Source organism: Oncorhynchus tshawytscha, linkage group LG11 (genome assembly GCF_018296145.1).
Source record: "Oncorhynchus tshawytscha isolate Ot180627B linkage group LG11, Otsh_v2.0, whole genome shotgun sequence".
In the NCBI taxonomy this organism is placed as follows: Eukaryota; Metazoa; Chordata; class Actinopteri; order Salmoniformes; family Salmonidae; genus Oncorhynchus; species Oncorhynchus tshawytscha.
Genome location: NC_056439.1, coordinates 11853854 through 11870597, shown reverse-complemented (window position 1 = coordinate 11870597; position 16744 = coordinate 11853854). Strand labels below are relative to the sequence as shown.

General features: G+C 45.0%; 1 protein-coding gene and 1 pseudogene across 1 annotated transcript; one reads left to right on the top strand and one right to left on the bottom strand.

The window, feature by feature from the left end:
• Window positions 1-668: 668 nt before the first annotated feature.
• LOC112234350 lies at window positions 669-1373 on the top strand (annotated as a pseudogene).
• Window positions 1374-9346: 7973 nt separating this feature from the next.
• Window positions 9347-11964, bottom strand: LOC112261428 (secreted frizzled-related protein 2). Its single transcript, XM_024436731.2, has 3 exons — window positions 11340-11964; window positions 10621-10701; window positions 9347-10454 (listed from the first exon to the last, which is right to left on the bottom strand). The coding sequence occupies exons 1-3, from the start codon at window positions 11833-11835 to the stop codon at window positions 10150-10152; spliced, it is 882 nt and encodes a 293-aa protein (XP_024292499.1). The 5' UTR covers window positions 11836-11964; the 3' UTR covers window positions 9347-10149.
• Window positions 11965-16744: the final 4780 nt, after the last annotated feature.

The window sequence follows — 16744 nt, the reverse complement described above, 5'->3', positions numbered from 1 at the left end:
CCCTCCCATATTTTGTCTGGTACCTATTCTACAAGTGCTGTGAAAATTATCGGTGATCAATAGTATAGTTCACACCACTCCTTGTGTAACCTCTGAGGATGTTTCCAGGCTGGAGTATGGACATTAGTGTAAACCTATTCAATGATCAGACAATGCAAGAGATGCTGTGCTATGGCAAGGGTGTACTTTGGGGGTTTAGGACCCTGAACATCAGCAGACACAATCTGCAATCCTTCAACAATCACCTTTTCACGAAACTGGACAAGTTGACCACCATCGACTTGAGTTGGAATGTTTTCCATAACATACTTGACAGCTGCGTCTGGCCTCCAAGTCTCAGCTTACTGAACCTCTCGTCCTCCCACTTAACAAAGGCAACCCTTTGCCTTCCGAAGAGTTTGCACGTTCTTGATTTAAGCAACAATGACCTGACGCTGTTAAACATTGAACTTCCTCTCCTTACTGAGTTGTACTTCTCAGGCAACAAGATCTTGAGTTTGATGGATGGAAAGTTGTATATTTGTCTGGAGGTTTTCTCCATTTGCAACAATGCCCTTTGCTCCTTTAGCTGTGATGACTTGGAGGGATACAACAAACTAAGGGTTCTGGAGGCTGGTATCAACATATTCGTATGTTCGTGTGACTTTGTGGCTTTCATGCAAGATGATATGGGTCATCTACCCACCTTAGATGGATCTGGGGCCTATGAATGCGAGTCACCTGACGCGGTGAGAGGGATGCCCATCGTAGACGCTCGGCTATCAGTGTTTGAGTGCCACGCAACATTATTCCTGTCCCTTCTTTGCACTAGCATTCTCATGGTCTTTCCTGTGTCTGGATGTCTGTGTTACAATTGCGATGCCCTGTGGTACCTAAAAATGACCTGGGTTTGGCTGAGAGCTAAAAGGAGGCCAGTTCTCAAGAGAGGCGACTGTCGGCTACGATGCCTTTGTAACCTATAGTGAGAGAGATCTGGGTGGGAGGAGGAGCATCTGGTCCCAGATCTTGAGCAAGTGCAACAGCTATTACGGATCTACCTCCACAAGAGGGACTTCCCGCCCGGTGGGTGGATCTTGGACAACATCATGGACACCATAGAGAAGAGCCACGGGACACTCTTTGTCCTCTCCCAGCACTTTGTGTGAGTACGAGCTGGACTATTCCCACTTCATACTGTTAGATTTTAAAACGACAGGGCCGCGTTGAAACTGCTGGAGCCCATTGCCAAGGAAACCGTCCCCAAAAGGTTCTGTAAGCCGTGAAAGGACATGAACTCTAGGACCTACCTGGAATGGCCAGAAGATGACAACCAGTGAACTGAGTTTTGGCAAAGTCTAAAAGTGTCAAAACAAAGACCTGAGCAGAAAGCTTGAAAAATACATTCATTTGGAGTGAAAATGTAGGTATGCTATTGCTCTGCTGCTCTTATTTGAAACAATGGAATTTCCTTAATGTGAAATGTTTTGTTTATTAAAAGGTGCATCAATGCAATTCAGGGTAGTGTTCTGTAGGCAAAAAATGGGAGATAATGTTTTGAACCCTACCAGAGATACTGGATATAATGAGCAAATGATTGTGTCTTCCCATCCAAACAATGGGATTTGTTGTCCACAGAGTGGAACGTCGGGCTGTCAAGCTCACACTTATTCCTCTCTTTGGATTTGTGGATACATCTTGTTATTTGAATATTAGATGAGGGGTGTTGACGTCAACCACCTCCCACTGTGCACAGACTTCAACGTCTACTCCACGTTGGTTCAATGTAATTTCATTGAAACTACTTGGAAACAACGTTGATTCATTGGCCGTCTCAAATTTCAACAACGACAACTCCAATATAAAGTGTTTTTTCTCAAAGTTGCCAGGATGTCACTTGCATCATACTTTTAAATCAGTACACCCGTGACAACCTAAGCATTACGGAACCTCAATGAGATCAAATAAGCCATCAAAATAGCAATTCATTTTTATCTTGACTAAATTCGTCAATCTCTCATTGCCCCCCATACAAAAACGTGTAATTTGCTAATGAATGATCTTCGCAACGTGGACAGATTTTGGGCCCTTTCGTTTCCCATCTTCCTCTCTGACCTTACAACCTAGGCAGGCTCAATCCCAATCAATCACTCTTCACCCCTATCAACTCTTTATTGTCTTCATTTCTGAATATGTTTATATCAAGTAAGAAATGTAGGTGCTAAGACTAGTTTCCATAATCCCGGTTGCACTGTCCTCAGCACCTGAATTTTAGAGCAAAACTGCTTACCTTGATCTCAGTTGCAGTGTGTTAAAATCTCTTATCTACCACTAGTGGTCATGCAAGACCTACCAAGGGTTAGATTTAAATCCCTGACATGTTACTATGATTATCAGTTTTCTGCCATATTGTTTCACATTAGTCTACAGTGATCATAAGGAGGCAAAATGCAATTGGTATGCTTGGTCAGTATTTTTTGTGTGTGTATATATATATATATATATATATATATATATATATATATACACATTTTAGGGGGTACATCAGCTTTAATATCGCAGATAGATTGTGGATTCTATCGATGTAATTAGCTGCATCATTTCTAATCTCCCACATATTTTTTGGTAAATATATATTTTTATGTATTTTCCGTCTTTATTATTTTCCCTTAACCCAACCATCCCTCCCCTAATTGGAGTAAACTAATGGACAACAATACTTAGGCTTTTACTTCCTGCGGATACACACTATATACATTTTACGGACACATTTTACTTTAATTATCTTGTTTTTTTGTTATTTTTAGTCCCACCCTTCAGCGCTCCCCGCAACCCCTCCCAGCTATCTCTGAACACCATCCAGTCCCACCCTTCAGCGCTCCCCTCAACCCCTCCCAGCTATCTCTGAACACCATCCAGTCCCTCCCTTCAGCGTTCCCACCATCAACCCCTCCCACTATCTCTGAACACCATCCAGTCCCACCCTTCAGCGCTCCCATCAACCCCTCCCAGCTATCTCTGAACACCATCCAGTCCCACCCTTCAGCGCTCCCCTCAACCCACCATCCCAGCTATCTCTGAACACCATCCAGTCCCACCCTTCAGCGCTCCCCTCAACCCCTCCCAGCTATCTCTGAACACCATCCAGTCCCATCCTTCAGCGCTCCCCTCAACCCCTCCCACTATCTCTGAACACCATCCAGTCCCACCCTTCAGCTCCCTCAACCCCTCCCAGCTATCTCTGAACACCATCCAGTCCCATCCTTCAGCGCTCCCCTCAACCCCTCCCGCTATCTCTGAACACCATCCAGTCCCACCCTTCAGCTCCCCTCAACCCCTCCCAGCTATCTCTGAACACCATCCAGTTTTGATTTATATTTGCCATATATTTCTAAACTGTGCTGTGATGTTTCACAAAAGTTCTGAACCTTTCTATTCTCATAGTTTCTACAGATTGTAAAGGAAAGCAAACATTTTTGGCTGAGAGTATTATTATATTATCGACTGACTATGACTTTTTAATCACCCAGCAGTGCTATTTGCAGAGTTAGCTTCAGGTAAATGTTGCAATTCTTCAACCATTCCTGAACATGCTTCATATGGGCAGTACCAAAACAAGTGATCTAATGATTCTGTCTCTTTGCAGCAAAATCTGCAGAACTGGTTTGGTTGTAATCCCCTCATATATATTAGTCTAAATACATTCTACTGGTTGCAAGAATTTGGTATAGTTTAAATTGAAAAACTATACGTTTTGAATCCGGCGTCGTATTGTATATCAGTTCATAAACCATGTACCATGGAATCGGTACATCGAAAATCTCTTCCCAACTACAATATTTTGCAGCCTGTATGGCACAGCTTATTATTTTCTTTACCCAGTTTTGGTCTTTAATGCAGGACTGACAGACAAGTTCCTTACCTTCTCCCCCATCCACTTGCCTCTTCCATTTTTACTGAAATACTGTAATTAGTTGGTTGTAATTTTGGATAGAGCAGACATTTCCATAGTTTTGTCGGCATAACTCTACCAGTCCTATGTATACATAAGATTATACCGTTAAAAAAAAATCCAATAATATAATTTTTTTGAAATCAATTAGTATATTTGAGTTATTTATTGTAATATTTCTTCTGTCTTTTCTGGTGGATTAAACTGAAATTGCAACCAACTTTGTCACGGTCGTCGTCCTCTTCTTCTGAAGAGGAGAGGCGAGATGGATCGGAGGACCAAAATGCGGCGTGATATGTGTTCATCATGAATTTTAATAAAGAAAACACTGAACACTATACAAAAACAGTAAACAAAATAACAACCGTGAAGCTAATGCGAGCTGCGCTGAAACAAGCCATCAACATAGAGAATCACCCACCACAACAGGACCAAGCGGCACGGGCAACAGCAGCGAAAAGAGGAGTGGACATGGGAGTACGGTTTGGACTGCAAGAATATGGACTATACTACTTGGGAGGAAATAGATGGGCGGTCGACCCAGGGAGAGTGCCGGAGCCTGCCTGGGATTCGATGGAGCAGTGCGCTGAAGGGTATAGAAGAATGGAGTTGGAGAAGCAAGCACGGCGGCGCGGTAGGAAGCCCAAGAGTCAGCCCCAAAAATGTCTTGGGGGGGAGGCACACAGGAAGTGTGGCGAAGCCAGGTAGAAGACCTGCACCAACTTCCTGTGCTTACCGGGGGTCTGGAGAGACCGGACAGGCACCGTGTTATGCTGTGAAGCGCAGCGCACGGTGTCCCCAGTGAGGGTGCATAGCCCGGTGCGGTACATTCCAGCTCCGCGTATCGGCCGGGCTAGAGTGAGCATTGAGCCAAGTGCCATGATGCCGGCTCTACGCAGCTGGTCTCCAGTGCGTCTCCTTGGGCCGGCTTACATGGCACCAGCCTTGCGCACGGTGTCCCCGGTTCGCCTGCATAGCCCAGTGCGGGCTATTCCACCTCGCCGCACTGGCAGGGCGACCGGGACCATTCAACCGGGTAAGGTTGGGCAGGCTCGGTGCTCAAGAGCTCCAGGGCGCCTGCACGGTCCAGTCTATCCGTCACCACCTCCAAGCACCAGCCCTCCGGTGGCAGCCCCCCGCACCAGGCTGTCTCTCCGGCTCATCCTTACAGAGGCTCCCGCCTGTCCAGCGCTGCCGGAGCCTTCCTCCTCTCCAGCGCAGCCGGAGTCTCCCGCCTGTTCGGCGCTACCAGAGCTCCCGCCCCTCAGTCCAGAGGCGCCAGAGCTACTCAGTCCAGCGCTGCCAGAGCCTTCCTCTCCAGCGTTGCCGGAGCTTCCCGTCTGCCCAGCGTTGCCGGAGCTTCCCGTCTGCCCAGCGCCATCTGAGCTTCCCGTCTGCCCAGCGCCATCTGAGCCCCTCGTCTGCCCAGCGCCGCCTGAGCCACCAGTCTGCCCAGCGCCGCCTGAGCCACCCGTCTGCCCAGCGCCATCTGAGCCACCCGTCTGTCCAGCGCCGCCTGAGCCACCCGTCTGCCTAGCGCCGCCTGAGCCACCCGTCTGCCCAGCGCCGCCTGAGCCACCCGTCTGCCCAGCGCCGCCTGAGCCACCCGTCTGCCCAGCGCTGCGCCAGTGCCGCCAGTCTGCCCAGCGCCGCCAGTGTCACCAGTCTGCCAGGGGCCGCCAGTGCCGCCAGTCAGCCAGGGGCCGCCAGTGCCGCCAGTCAGCCAGGGGCCGCCAGTGCCGCCAGTCAGCCAGGGGCCGCCAGTGCCGCCAGTCAGCCAGGGGCCGCCAGTCAGCCAGGGGCCGCCAGTGCCGCCAGTCAGCCCAGAGCCGCCAGAGCCCTTCAGCCCAGAGCCGCAGAGCCCCTCAGCCCAGAGCCCCTGCCCCTCAGCCAAGATCCCCTGCCCCTCAGCCAAGAGCCCCTGCCCCTCTGTCCCGAGCTGCCGCCCCTCTGTCCCGAGCTGCCGCCCCTCTGTCCATTGAGAAGAGTTGCTATGGTGAGGAGACCACGGAAGCGGACAAGGTGGGGGACTAAGACTACGGTGAAGTGGGGGCCACGTCCAGCACCAGAGCCGCCACCGCGGACAGATGCCCACCCAGACCCTCCCCTATAGGTTCAGGTTTTGCGGCCGGAGTCCACACCTTGGGGTGGGGGGGGTACTGTCACACCCTGACCATAGTTTGCTTTGTATGTTTCTATGTTTTGGTTGGTCAGGGTGTGAGCTGAGTGGGCATTCTATGTTACATGTCTAGTTTGTCTAGTTCTATGTTTGGCCTGTTATGGTTCTCAATCAGAGGCAGGTGTTCGTCATTGTCTCTGATTGGGAACCATATTTAGGTAGCCTGTTTGGTGTTGGGTTTTGTGGGTGATTGTCCTTGTTCCTGTCTCTGTGTTACTTTGCACCAGTATTAGGCTGTTTCGGTTTTCGTGTTACGTTTATTGTTTTTGTATTTGATTCGTGTTTACTTTGTTTCATTAAACATGGATCGTAATAGCCACGCCGCATTTTGGTTTGACTCTCTTTCACATGAAGAAAACCGTGACAAACTTTCTATGGCTTGTTTTAGAAATAGCAATATTTTGGAGAATTTGTTTTCAAATAACCGAAAGTGAAAGGTTGTAATCTGAATAAAAGGAAAAAGGCCATTCTTGAACACTGGGTGAGCCATTATTACTAATCTGCTAGAGAACCAGTTTGGATTCAAGCCTTTATCGAGAGGTCTAATACTTTAATATTTAATATTTTTTTGCCATCTGAATTCATATTCATTACCGTGCATTCAGAAAGTATTCAGACCCCTTGAATTTTTCCACATTTTGTTACATTACAGCCTTATTTTAAAATTGATTAAATAGTTTTTCCCCCTCATAAATCTACACACAATACCCCATAATGACAAAGCAAAAACAGGTTTTTACAAAAAAACTATCACATTTACATAAGTATTCATACCCTTTACTCAGTACTTTGTTGAAGCACCTTTGGCAGTGATTACAGCCTCGAGTCTTCTTGGTTATGACGCAACAAGTGTGGCACACCTGTATTTGGGGAGTTTCTCCCATTCTTCTCTGCAGATCCTCTCAAGCTGTCAGATTGGATGGGGAGTGTCGCTGCACAGCTATTTTCAGGTCTCTCCAGAGATGTTCGATCGATCGGGTTCAAGTCCGGGCTCTCACTGGGCCACTCAAGGATATTCAGAGACTTGTCCCGAAGCCACTACTGCGTTGTCTTGGCTGTGTGCTTAGGGTCGTTATCCTGTTGGAAGTTGAACCTTTGGCCCAGTCTGAGGTCCTGAGCACTCTGGAGCAGGTTTTACTTTGATCTGTTCGTCTTTCCCTCAAACCTGACTAGTCTCCCAGTCCCTGCCGTTGAAAAACATCCCCACAGCATGGTCCTGGGAGTCTTTAAGTGGCTTTTGGAAAACTCCAAGCGGACTGTCGTGCCGAAGAGTGGCTACCGTCTGGCCACTCCACCATAAAGGCCTGATTAGTGGACTGCTGCAGAGATGGTTGTCCTTCTAGAAGGTTATCCAATCTCCACAGAGAGACTCTAGAGCTCTTTCAGAGTGACCATTGGTTTGTTGGTCACCTCCCTGACCATTGCCCTTCTCCCCCGATTGATCAGGTTGGCCGGGTGGCCAGTTCTTGGAAGAGTCTTGGTGGTACCAAACTTCTTCCGTTTAAGAATGATGGAAGCCACTGTGTTCTTGGGGACCTTCAATGCTACAGAAATGGTGTGGTATCCTTCCCCAGATCTGTGCCTCGATACAATCCCGACTCCGAGCTCTACGTACAATTCCATCGACCTCATGGCTTGGTTTTTGCTCTGAAATGCACCGTCAACTGTGGGATCTTATATAGACAGGTATGTGCTTTTCCAAATCATGGCCGATCAATTGAAATTATATGAATGCTTGGTCAGTATTTGTATTAAACCATTCCCTTCTCTAAACTGATTAGTCATTTCCCTAACTCTTATTAATATGGTTTTGATCCCCCCATGGGTTACATATTCTGAAAATATGTTTATCTGTAAATTGATAGTGAGCATTGGTTTGGTCTGGGTCTTGGCTAGTCTTTGTGGTCTCAACTCATGTGGTCAAGATACATAACATCACTAGCCCAGTTTATACCTGGTGCTCACATGTGGATGTCATCATCCGATCAAGATCATCCAATCACAATTTGACACAGCTATACTAAAATGTATATTTTATCAGTACACTTTCTCTGCATTGTGACCAGATTTTGTGATCCCTCTGTATGCAAATTTTTGACAGATATTGTTTCAAATTAATATGAATGTATTCATTTTAAGACAATGGTGCCACCTGTTAACTTTACATGGCTAGATAATGATGATTTAGATGTTTTTACAGTCCAGATCTGTCTACACTTGTGAGATATCCAGACACAATGAGTGCTCTGCTACCTCTGCAGGTGGTCAGGAAGATCAGATCACAATGTGTTTTTTGATCATCTACACCTGTCTACAAATGTGGGCACAATCAGTATGTTGACAAAATCAGGACAAAGCGTGTTATCACCAGGTATAAACGAGGCTACGGAGTACCATCTCTTGCCCTGGCACCTTGCTTTAAATGTGGATGTTGTATTGGCATGATAATGTTTAGGGAGATGGATACTTTAAGAGGGTTGGTCTGCATCTTGTTTTTCCACATTTCAACAGATCTTGTCATTGTCTCAATACGCTAAATTTAGCTCTGGTTGTCAAGAAGTTAGATCTGGAATGGTTCTGAAGAGGTTGGGTCTGGTTTTCCGGTCTTCAGTTCATATCTGTTGCCAACATATTAATAAACATGCCATTGATTAGTCAAAGACTTGTATTTTAAGGTTCCTTGAATTGTTTCCTTTAATTAAGAGGGACTAAAAGATGCATATCATTTATAAGAATTACACTTCTCAGATTAACATTATACAAACATACGTTTAGTGTTGTAATTTACAAAAAAAATATATATCACCATCTGAATACACACGTGTCAACTCCTGCGGTCTCCCGAAACTATGTACAAGAATACAAGGTTTCTGATATTTACAGAGTACTATATAAAGCAATATTTTACACACACACACACACACACACACACACACACACACACACACACACACACACACACACACACACACACACACACACACACACACACACACACACACACACACACACACACACACACACACACACACACACACACACACACACACACACACACACACACACACACACGTTTGCATTCACCCCTAAAAATGAAAACACAATCGACCACTAATATACAATCCTGATATACTTAGTTAACATACCTAAGACACGCTGCCATAGTGAGAAGAAATGTCATTAAATAAAGGTGAGAGAAACAGAAATGGCATGGTATAGATGGGCACTCCACAATTTGATCACCAATGTCAAAGGAATTTACTTGAAAAAGCTTGAAACAGAAAAATATTTCAGAATCAATAATTGTGGTAGAAAAATGAACAGTGCAGTATTGAGGCTCATGTACAAAAAGGTGACATAGTCCATTGACTGCAGAGGGTCAAATAATTGATTGTCGTCACTGCAATGATATGGGCCTTGCTTTGGGCTGCTGAACTTGCAATGCCAGGGGTACATTGGAAGTACTATCTAAAAGGCAGAGAATATAGCCAGCTATCTCTCATTGCTTGAGAAAAATAATAAGTAAAAAAGCACATTACATTGTATTTCTTTACATACCATATCATCATGTTAAAGAATACATCTGAAACAATATCGCACCATGCACACAGAAACCACACACTCTCCCTATCATCTAATGATAGGCCAATGCACTAAATGTATCCAGCCTGGATAAGTGTAGCCTAACAGACTGCATTGCATAATGGAAAAATGAAAATAATGATTTTTAATATTTTCAGAAACACTGAAATATGCATACAACATTACAGGTAGTATGTAGTAGACCTGCAATATTCACCTGTTTGTCTTTGATTTTAATGTAATGTATGTGATTTGTGTTATCTTATAAGGACTATTGATGGATCAAATGAAATCCTAATAGACAATAAACGTGTTGAAAAGTAGCCTATGGCAGCGCTAAACATGGTACTAAAAACAGGACGTTTAACAATACTGACTGAGAACTAGTTGCATTCGGATCGGACCAGATCCGGCTCTTAGAGTTTAGATAAGACTCATCGGGTCTTGAGTCTGGCTTCGCTCAGCACTGCAGCTTGCGGATGCTGCGCGAGATCCTCTTGAACTCACGCTGGCCCCGCTGCCAGCGCTTGAGCGAGGTGATGACCAGGTGGCCATCCATCTTCTGGCCCATGACCAGGTAGGAGGCGTTGATGTCGTTCATCTCGTCGCACACACACTGCAGGCCATCCTTGAGCCAGAGCACCGTCTTGCGCAGGTCTCGTTCCGTCACACCGCTCAGCTTGTAGATGGTCTTGCTCTTGGTCTCGGGCACGATCTTGGTGTCGCCGTTCATGTAGGAGATCTCCTTTACCTTGATCTTCAGGGCTGCGCAAAGCAGGCAGGGTTGAAAGGAAGAGGTTGAGGTTAAGGTTTCGATTTTGTCGGACTTGAAACTGGGTGCTAACAGGCCTGCAGTAGGTAGCCGACATTTGTATATCTATAAAAGCAAAGACAAGACTGTATCTACTTAGAATTCAGGAGTAGGACTTACCGAAGTCGTTTTTGCACAGGTTGTCAACTATTTCATTGTCATTTTCCTCCTTGTCCTTGCAGGCGTCACACACTCTGGGCACTACAGGAGAAACGAGAGCAGATGTTTTATACTCCCACTGTAAATTCAACAGGTGTTCTATCAACTATAACACAATACAGCATATGACAGTGTAAAGAGTAAAGCTATTCAATGCATTCTTTCTCACATTCCACTGTCGAGTGATCCTCAGGAGTAACCCATGGAGATCGTGCTTTTTTAAACATCCCCTAATTAAGGGAACAACCCAGTAAACACAGGCCCTGCCCAAAGGAGGGGATTCCACAAGACTCCCCACTAATTAACCTGATGTTCACTCTTATGAAAATCCACGAGGGAATCCAGGAGCTCCAGGAACATGTTTTTTTTTTAGGCTATTACGTTTTATTTAATTACTCCATTTCATTACCCCATTAGATCTCAATAGGCTACTGCATCGGCTGTTTGCTGTAGTCATGTTATTGTAGGCTAAGACATCTTTTGCCTTGACTTTATTTATTTTATCAGTATTCTGTATCTGAAAATCTTACTCAAAATGTTAAACTTTTTGTTATGTTACCATAATAAAGCCCTGTATTTTCAGAACTGGTTAAACAGGTTTACACAAATATATAATCGATTTGAGGTTTATATTTTGAATAACTGAAGTGTAGTCTAGCCGAATTATGCCAATACCTTACCTTCTTTGGTGACAGGCATGGAATAATCGATGCCCGCTGGAGGGATACACAGGTCATTGTCTTGGGGGAAGCGCTCGCAGTCAAGCATATCTGGCCACGGGAACCCGAACGCGGACATCACCGGTGCGCAACCGTGTTTGACGCTCACGCACAACGACCTGCACGGCTGGATAGGCTCGTCCAAATCGTGCAGACACACCGGTGCAAAGAGAGAGCAAAGAAACTTCCTCGTGTCGGGGTGACACTGCTTCTGGACCAGTGGAATCCACGAAGAGGCTTGCTGCAAAACCTCGTTCATGGTCTCGTGCCCGAGAAGATTCGGGAGGCGCATCTCAGTGTATTCGATGTCATGGCACAAGAGAAGATTGGCCGGGATGGGCTTGCAGTTATTCTTTTTGAAGAATAACTCGGGCTGACCGAAATTGTATAATCCCTGGATGGCCATGCACGCAGGTAATGTCATCGCCCATATTAAGGACAGAATGTAGTAATTCATAGTTGTTGCCTAAATAAAATACAAATGATCTAAGATTTTTTTTTTTATTATCGAAAAGTTGAGCTGCAATTCCTTCATCCAGGTGTTCTTCAGCATCAGTAGCCTACATGAGTAGAGGACCACTGACAATGTTCTGAATATGTAGTAGCCTAACATGGTGTTTTCTTGTGGGCATGTTTGGGAGGAGTCAGTGTCGTCAAGTGATCTCATCTATTGGTCCAGTTTCACTCCTCGGTTTCAGGTGAACATTCGACTGGCACAGTTACATTCTCAATTATTTTGAGTCTGGGTGGAATTAAAGTCAATTACTATTATTGAATACAAACAATTAAACAATAGAGCTCACCAGAGAAAGAGGCGTGAAAGTGCACTGGGATATTTTCTAGTGTACAATGTTCTTCATTTCTCATTTCTAGTGTACATTTCTAGTTTACAATATTCTTCATTTCTTATTGTAGCAAAAACATATGTACACAAACCAAGGTTTATTTGAAAAATGGCGCTGGAGAAGAAGGCAGACGCTTTACATGTCCCCAATTGATTGTGTTTTTTTTTGTTCTTTATTTGCGTTTTTTTATAACTTATATTTTGTGCATAATGTTGCCACTACCGTCTCTTATGACAGATAATAACTTCAGAACATCAGGACTGCTATTACTCACCACGGACTGGCAGAAACAAGCCCGACACAAACAATATACTGCTTTCTCGGAAACAGGCCCATATCGCCATGATTTGTGTGAAGAGGCGGAGAATTCGAGGCAATTGAATAAACCCCCACTTCCTTCCATTCTGCTAGCAAATGTGCCATCTTTGGAGAATAAAATAGATGACCTACGGGCAAGATTAAACTACCAACGGGACATTCAAAACTGTAATATTTTATGCTTCACGGAGTCGTGGCGGCAGGATAGAACAACAGCGGTGTCTGGTAAGACAAGGGGCGGCGGGCTATGCATTTTTGTAAATAACAGCTGATGTACAATATGTAAGGAAGTTTCGAGCTTTTGCTCGCCTGATGTATCTCATGATAAGCTGTAGACCACACTACCTACCCAGAGAGTTGTTTCGTAGCTGTATTTTTCGTAGCTGTTTACATACCACCACAGTCAGAGGCTGGCACTAAGACAGCATTGAATGAGCTATATTCCTCCATAAGCAAACAAGAAAACGCTCACTCAGAGGCGGCGCTCCTAGTAGCCGGGGACTTTAATGCAGGGAAACTTAAATCCGTTTTACCAAATTTCTATCAGCATACAAAGCTCTCCCTCACCCTCCATTTGGCAAATTTGACCATAACTATATCCTCCTGATTCCTGCTTACAAGCAAAAATTAAAGCAGGAAGCACCAGTGACTAGATCAATAAAAAAAGTGGTCAAATGAAGCAGATGCTAAGCTACATGACTGTTTTGCTAGCACAGACTGGAACATGACCCGGGATTCCTCTGATGGCATTGAGGAGTACACCACATCAGTCATTGGCTTCATCAATAAGTGCATCAATGACATCGTCCCCACAGTGAATGTACGTACATACCCCAACCAAAAGCCATGGATTACAGTCAACATCCGCTAATCTAGCTAAAAGGCTAGAGCTGCCACTTTCAAGGAATGGGACTCTAACCCGGAGTTTATAAGAAATCCCGCTATGCCCTCCGACGAACCATCAAATAAGCAAAGCTTCAATACAGGACTAAGATCGAATCGTACTACACCGGCTCTGAAGCTCGTCAGATGTGGCAGGGCTTGCAAACCATTAGACTACAAAGGGAAGCACAACCAAGAGCTGCCCAGTGACACGAGCCTACTGGACGAGCTAAACTACTTCTATGCTCGCTTCAAGGCAAATGGCACTGAAACATGCATGAGAGCACCAGCTGTTCCAGAAAACTGTGTGATCACACTCTCCGCAGCCGATGTGAGTAAGACCTTTAAACAGGTCAACATTCCTTAAGGCCGCAGGGCCAGACTGATTACCAGGATGCTTACTGCGAGCATGCGCTGACCAACTGACAATTGTCTTCACTGGTATTTTCAACCTCTCCCTGTCCGAGTCTGTAATACCTACATGTTTTAAGCATGTTCTTGTGCCCAAGAACACTAAGGTAACCTGCCTAAATGACTACTGACCTGTAGTCATGTCTGTAGCCATGAAGTGCTTTGAAAGGCTGGTCATGGCTCACATCAACACCATTTTCACACAAACCCTAGACCCACTTCAATTTGCATACCGCCCCAACAGATCCACAGATGATGCAATCTCTATTGCACTCCACACTGCCCTTTCCCACCTGGACAAAAGGAACACCTATGTGAGAATGCTGTTCATTGACTACAGTTCAGCATTCCACACCATAGTTCCCTCAAAGCTCATCAATAAGCTAAGGATCCTGGGACCTCCCTCTGCAACGTGATCCTGGACTTCCTGACAGGCCACCCCCAGGTATTTGTATTTATTATGGATCCCCATTCCCACTCTTCCTGGGGTCCAGCAAAATTAAGGCAGTTTATACAATTTTAAAACATTACAATACATTCACAGATTTCACAACACACTGTGTGCCCTCAGGCCTCTACTCCACCACTACCACATATCTACAGTACTAAATCCATGTGTATGTATAGTGTGTTTGTGTGTGTGTGCGTGTCTGTGCCAATGTTTGTGTTGCTTCACAGGCCCCGTTGTTCCAAAAGTTTTTTTTTAAATCAAATTTTACTGATTGCGCGTCAGTTACTTGATGTGGAATAGATGGTAAGGGTAGGTAACAACATATCCGCCACACTGATCCTCAACACAGGGCTCCCTCAGGGGTGTGTGCTCAGCCCCCTCATGTGCTCCCTGTTCAGTCATGACTGCACAGCCAGGCATGACTCCAACACCATCATTAAGTTTGCAGATGACACAAGTGGTAGGCCTGATCACCGACAATGACGAGACAGCCTATAGGGAGGAGGTCAGAGACCTGGCCGTGTGGTGCCAGGACAACAACCTCTCCCTCAACATGATCTTGACAAAGGAGATGCTCGTGGACTACAGGAAAAAGAGGACCGAGCACGCCCCCATTCACATCGACGGGGCTGCAGTGGAGCAGATTGACGGCTTCAAGGTCCTTGGTGTCCACATCATCAACAAACTAACATGGTCCAAGCACACCAAGACAGTCGTGAAGAGGGCACGACAAAACCTATTCCCCCTCAGGAAAAGATTTGGCATGGGTCCTCAGATCCTCAAAAGATTTTACAGCTGCACCCTTGCATCACTACAAGGTATGGCAACTGCTCGGCCTCCAATTGCAATGCACTACAGAGGGTAGTGCAAACGGCCCAGTACATCACTGGGGCCAAGCTCCCTGCCATCCAGGACCTCTATACCAGGCGGTGTCAGAGGAAGGCACTAAAAGTTGTCAAAGACTCCACCCCAGTCATAGACTGTTCTCTCTGCTAAACAGCTTCTACCCCCCCAAGCCATAAGACTCTTGAACACCTAATCAAATGGTTACCCAGATTATTTGCATTACCCCCCCCTTCCCACCACTGCTACTCTCTGTTATTATCATGTTTGCAGTCAATTTAATAACTCTACCTACATGTACATATTACCTCAACTAACCAGTGCACCCGCACATTGATCCTGTACCCGTACCCCCTGTATATAGTCTCGCTATTGTTATTTTACTGCTGTTCTTTAATTACTTGTTACTTTTATTTCTTATCCTTATTTTATTAAACTGCATTGTTGGTTAAGGGCTCGTAAGTAAGCATTTCACTGTAAGTTCTACACCTGGCGCACGTGACAAATAATCTTTTATTTAATTTAAGTTTTTTCACTACCAAGCATACCAGCAGAATGGGAGAAATACCTCACACATGCTACAAAACTATAAGTCTTTTGCACTTGTTTTTACTAGCTAGAGCTATGTCACTTAATTTAGGCTTTTCAGTCTCCTATGCTTTTTGAGTCAGCTGCCCAAAACAATAGTAATACATGAACTAATTAAAACCCATAAGCTACACCTTGTCTTTAGGAAGTATGGACTTAGGAAAGCTATGTTGAAAGTGGCACTCGACTCAAATTAACGCATGGATAAATTATCATCATCGCCAGAGGTTAAACCTCCTGGCCCACTCCTCAGGTTTATACACCATATGGTGAAATATAGTCCAGTGTGAGAACCAGAGCTTGGCACATTGGACCCAGGGGTGAAACTCTATCTTCCCCCATCGACTGCAGCCCTAGCCTGGCTCCCATCCCACTCAACACCCCCTGGGCTGGAGTCTAGTCTACAGACAGCCAAATGGTTCTTCTCAGCCTTGACATCCTGCCCTATTTTCTTCTTGGGGGAAAAAAAGAGAAAGAACGAATGGTGAAAGCTTTCTTTTAAAGGTTGATGTTGTTCATGCTCGCAGGAGTCTTTGCTCCGACAAGTATAACTAGATCAATGTGTAAAAGGGAGAGCTGGAGTTGACATGGTCAGCAACCTAAGTCATGGCCTCCATTTCCTTACTTGAAAGTCAGTACTCGGAGAAGAATGCTGATTTTCAGCCACACACAATAACATAAGGAAGCATGTACATTGCATTGTTCAAGTGAATTTAAAATTTTATAAAAGCAACAAAAATGTGTTCTTGCTCGTTAAAGATGCACTCTCGAATAATTTCAGCAGGTAGTTTTGAAAATGATGCTCACGAGCAAAAACGGTTCCCCGTTTTTTGTGTACCACGTCATCCAATTGTGTACTGCGTCATCCATTTCCTGTGATACCTTATGGTTTTTACAATTCGTATGATATCATGCGAATTTTGCAATTCGGGTGATATGTTAAAGGTGCACTCAGGGATCTTAAGCACAAGAAATTGTAACATATTGCACAAATTGGATTTGTAACTTCCCTTCTACTATGTCCCACA

Excerpts from the sequence above, each read along its gene's own strand:
- LOC112261428 (XM_024436731.2), bottom strand. The coding sequence starts at position 11,835 with ATGAATTACTACATTCTGTCCTTAATATGGGCGATGACATTACCTGCG. Across the intron at positions 10,702-11,339 it reads CATGCCTGTCACCAAAGAAG|TGCCCAGAGTGTGTGACGCC; the intron begins GTAAGGTATTGG and ends TTTCTCCTGTAG. Across the intron at positions 10,455-10,620 it reads CCTGTGCAAAAACGACTTCG|CCCTGAAGATCAAGGTAAAG; the intron begins GTAAGTCCTACT and ends TGCTTTGCGCAG.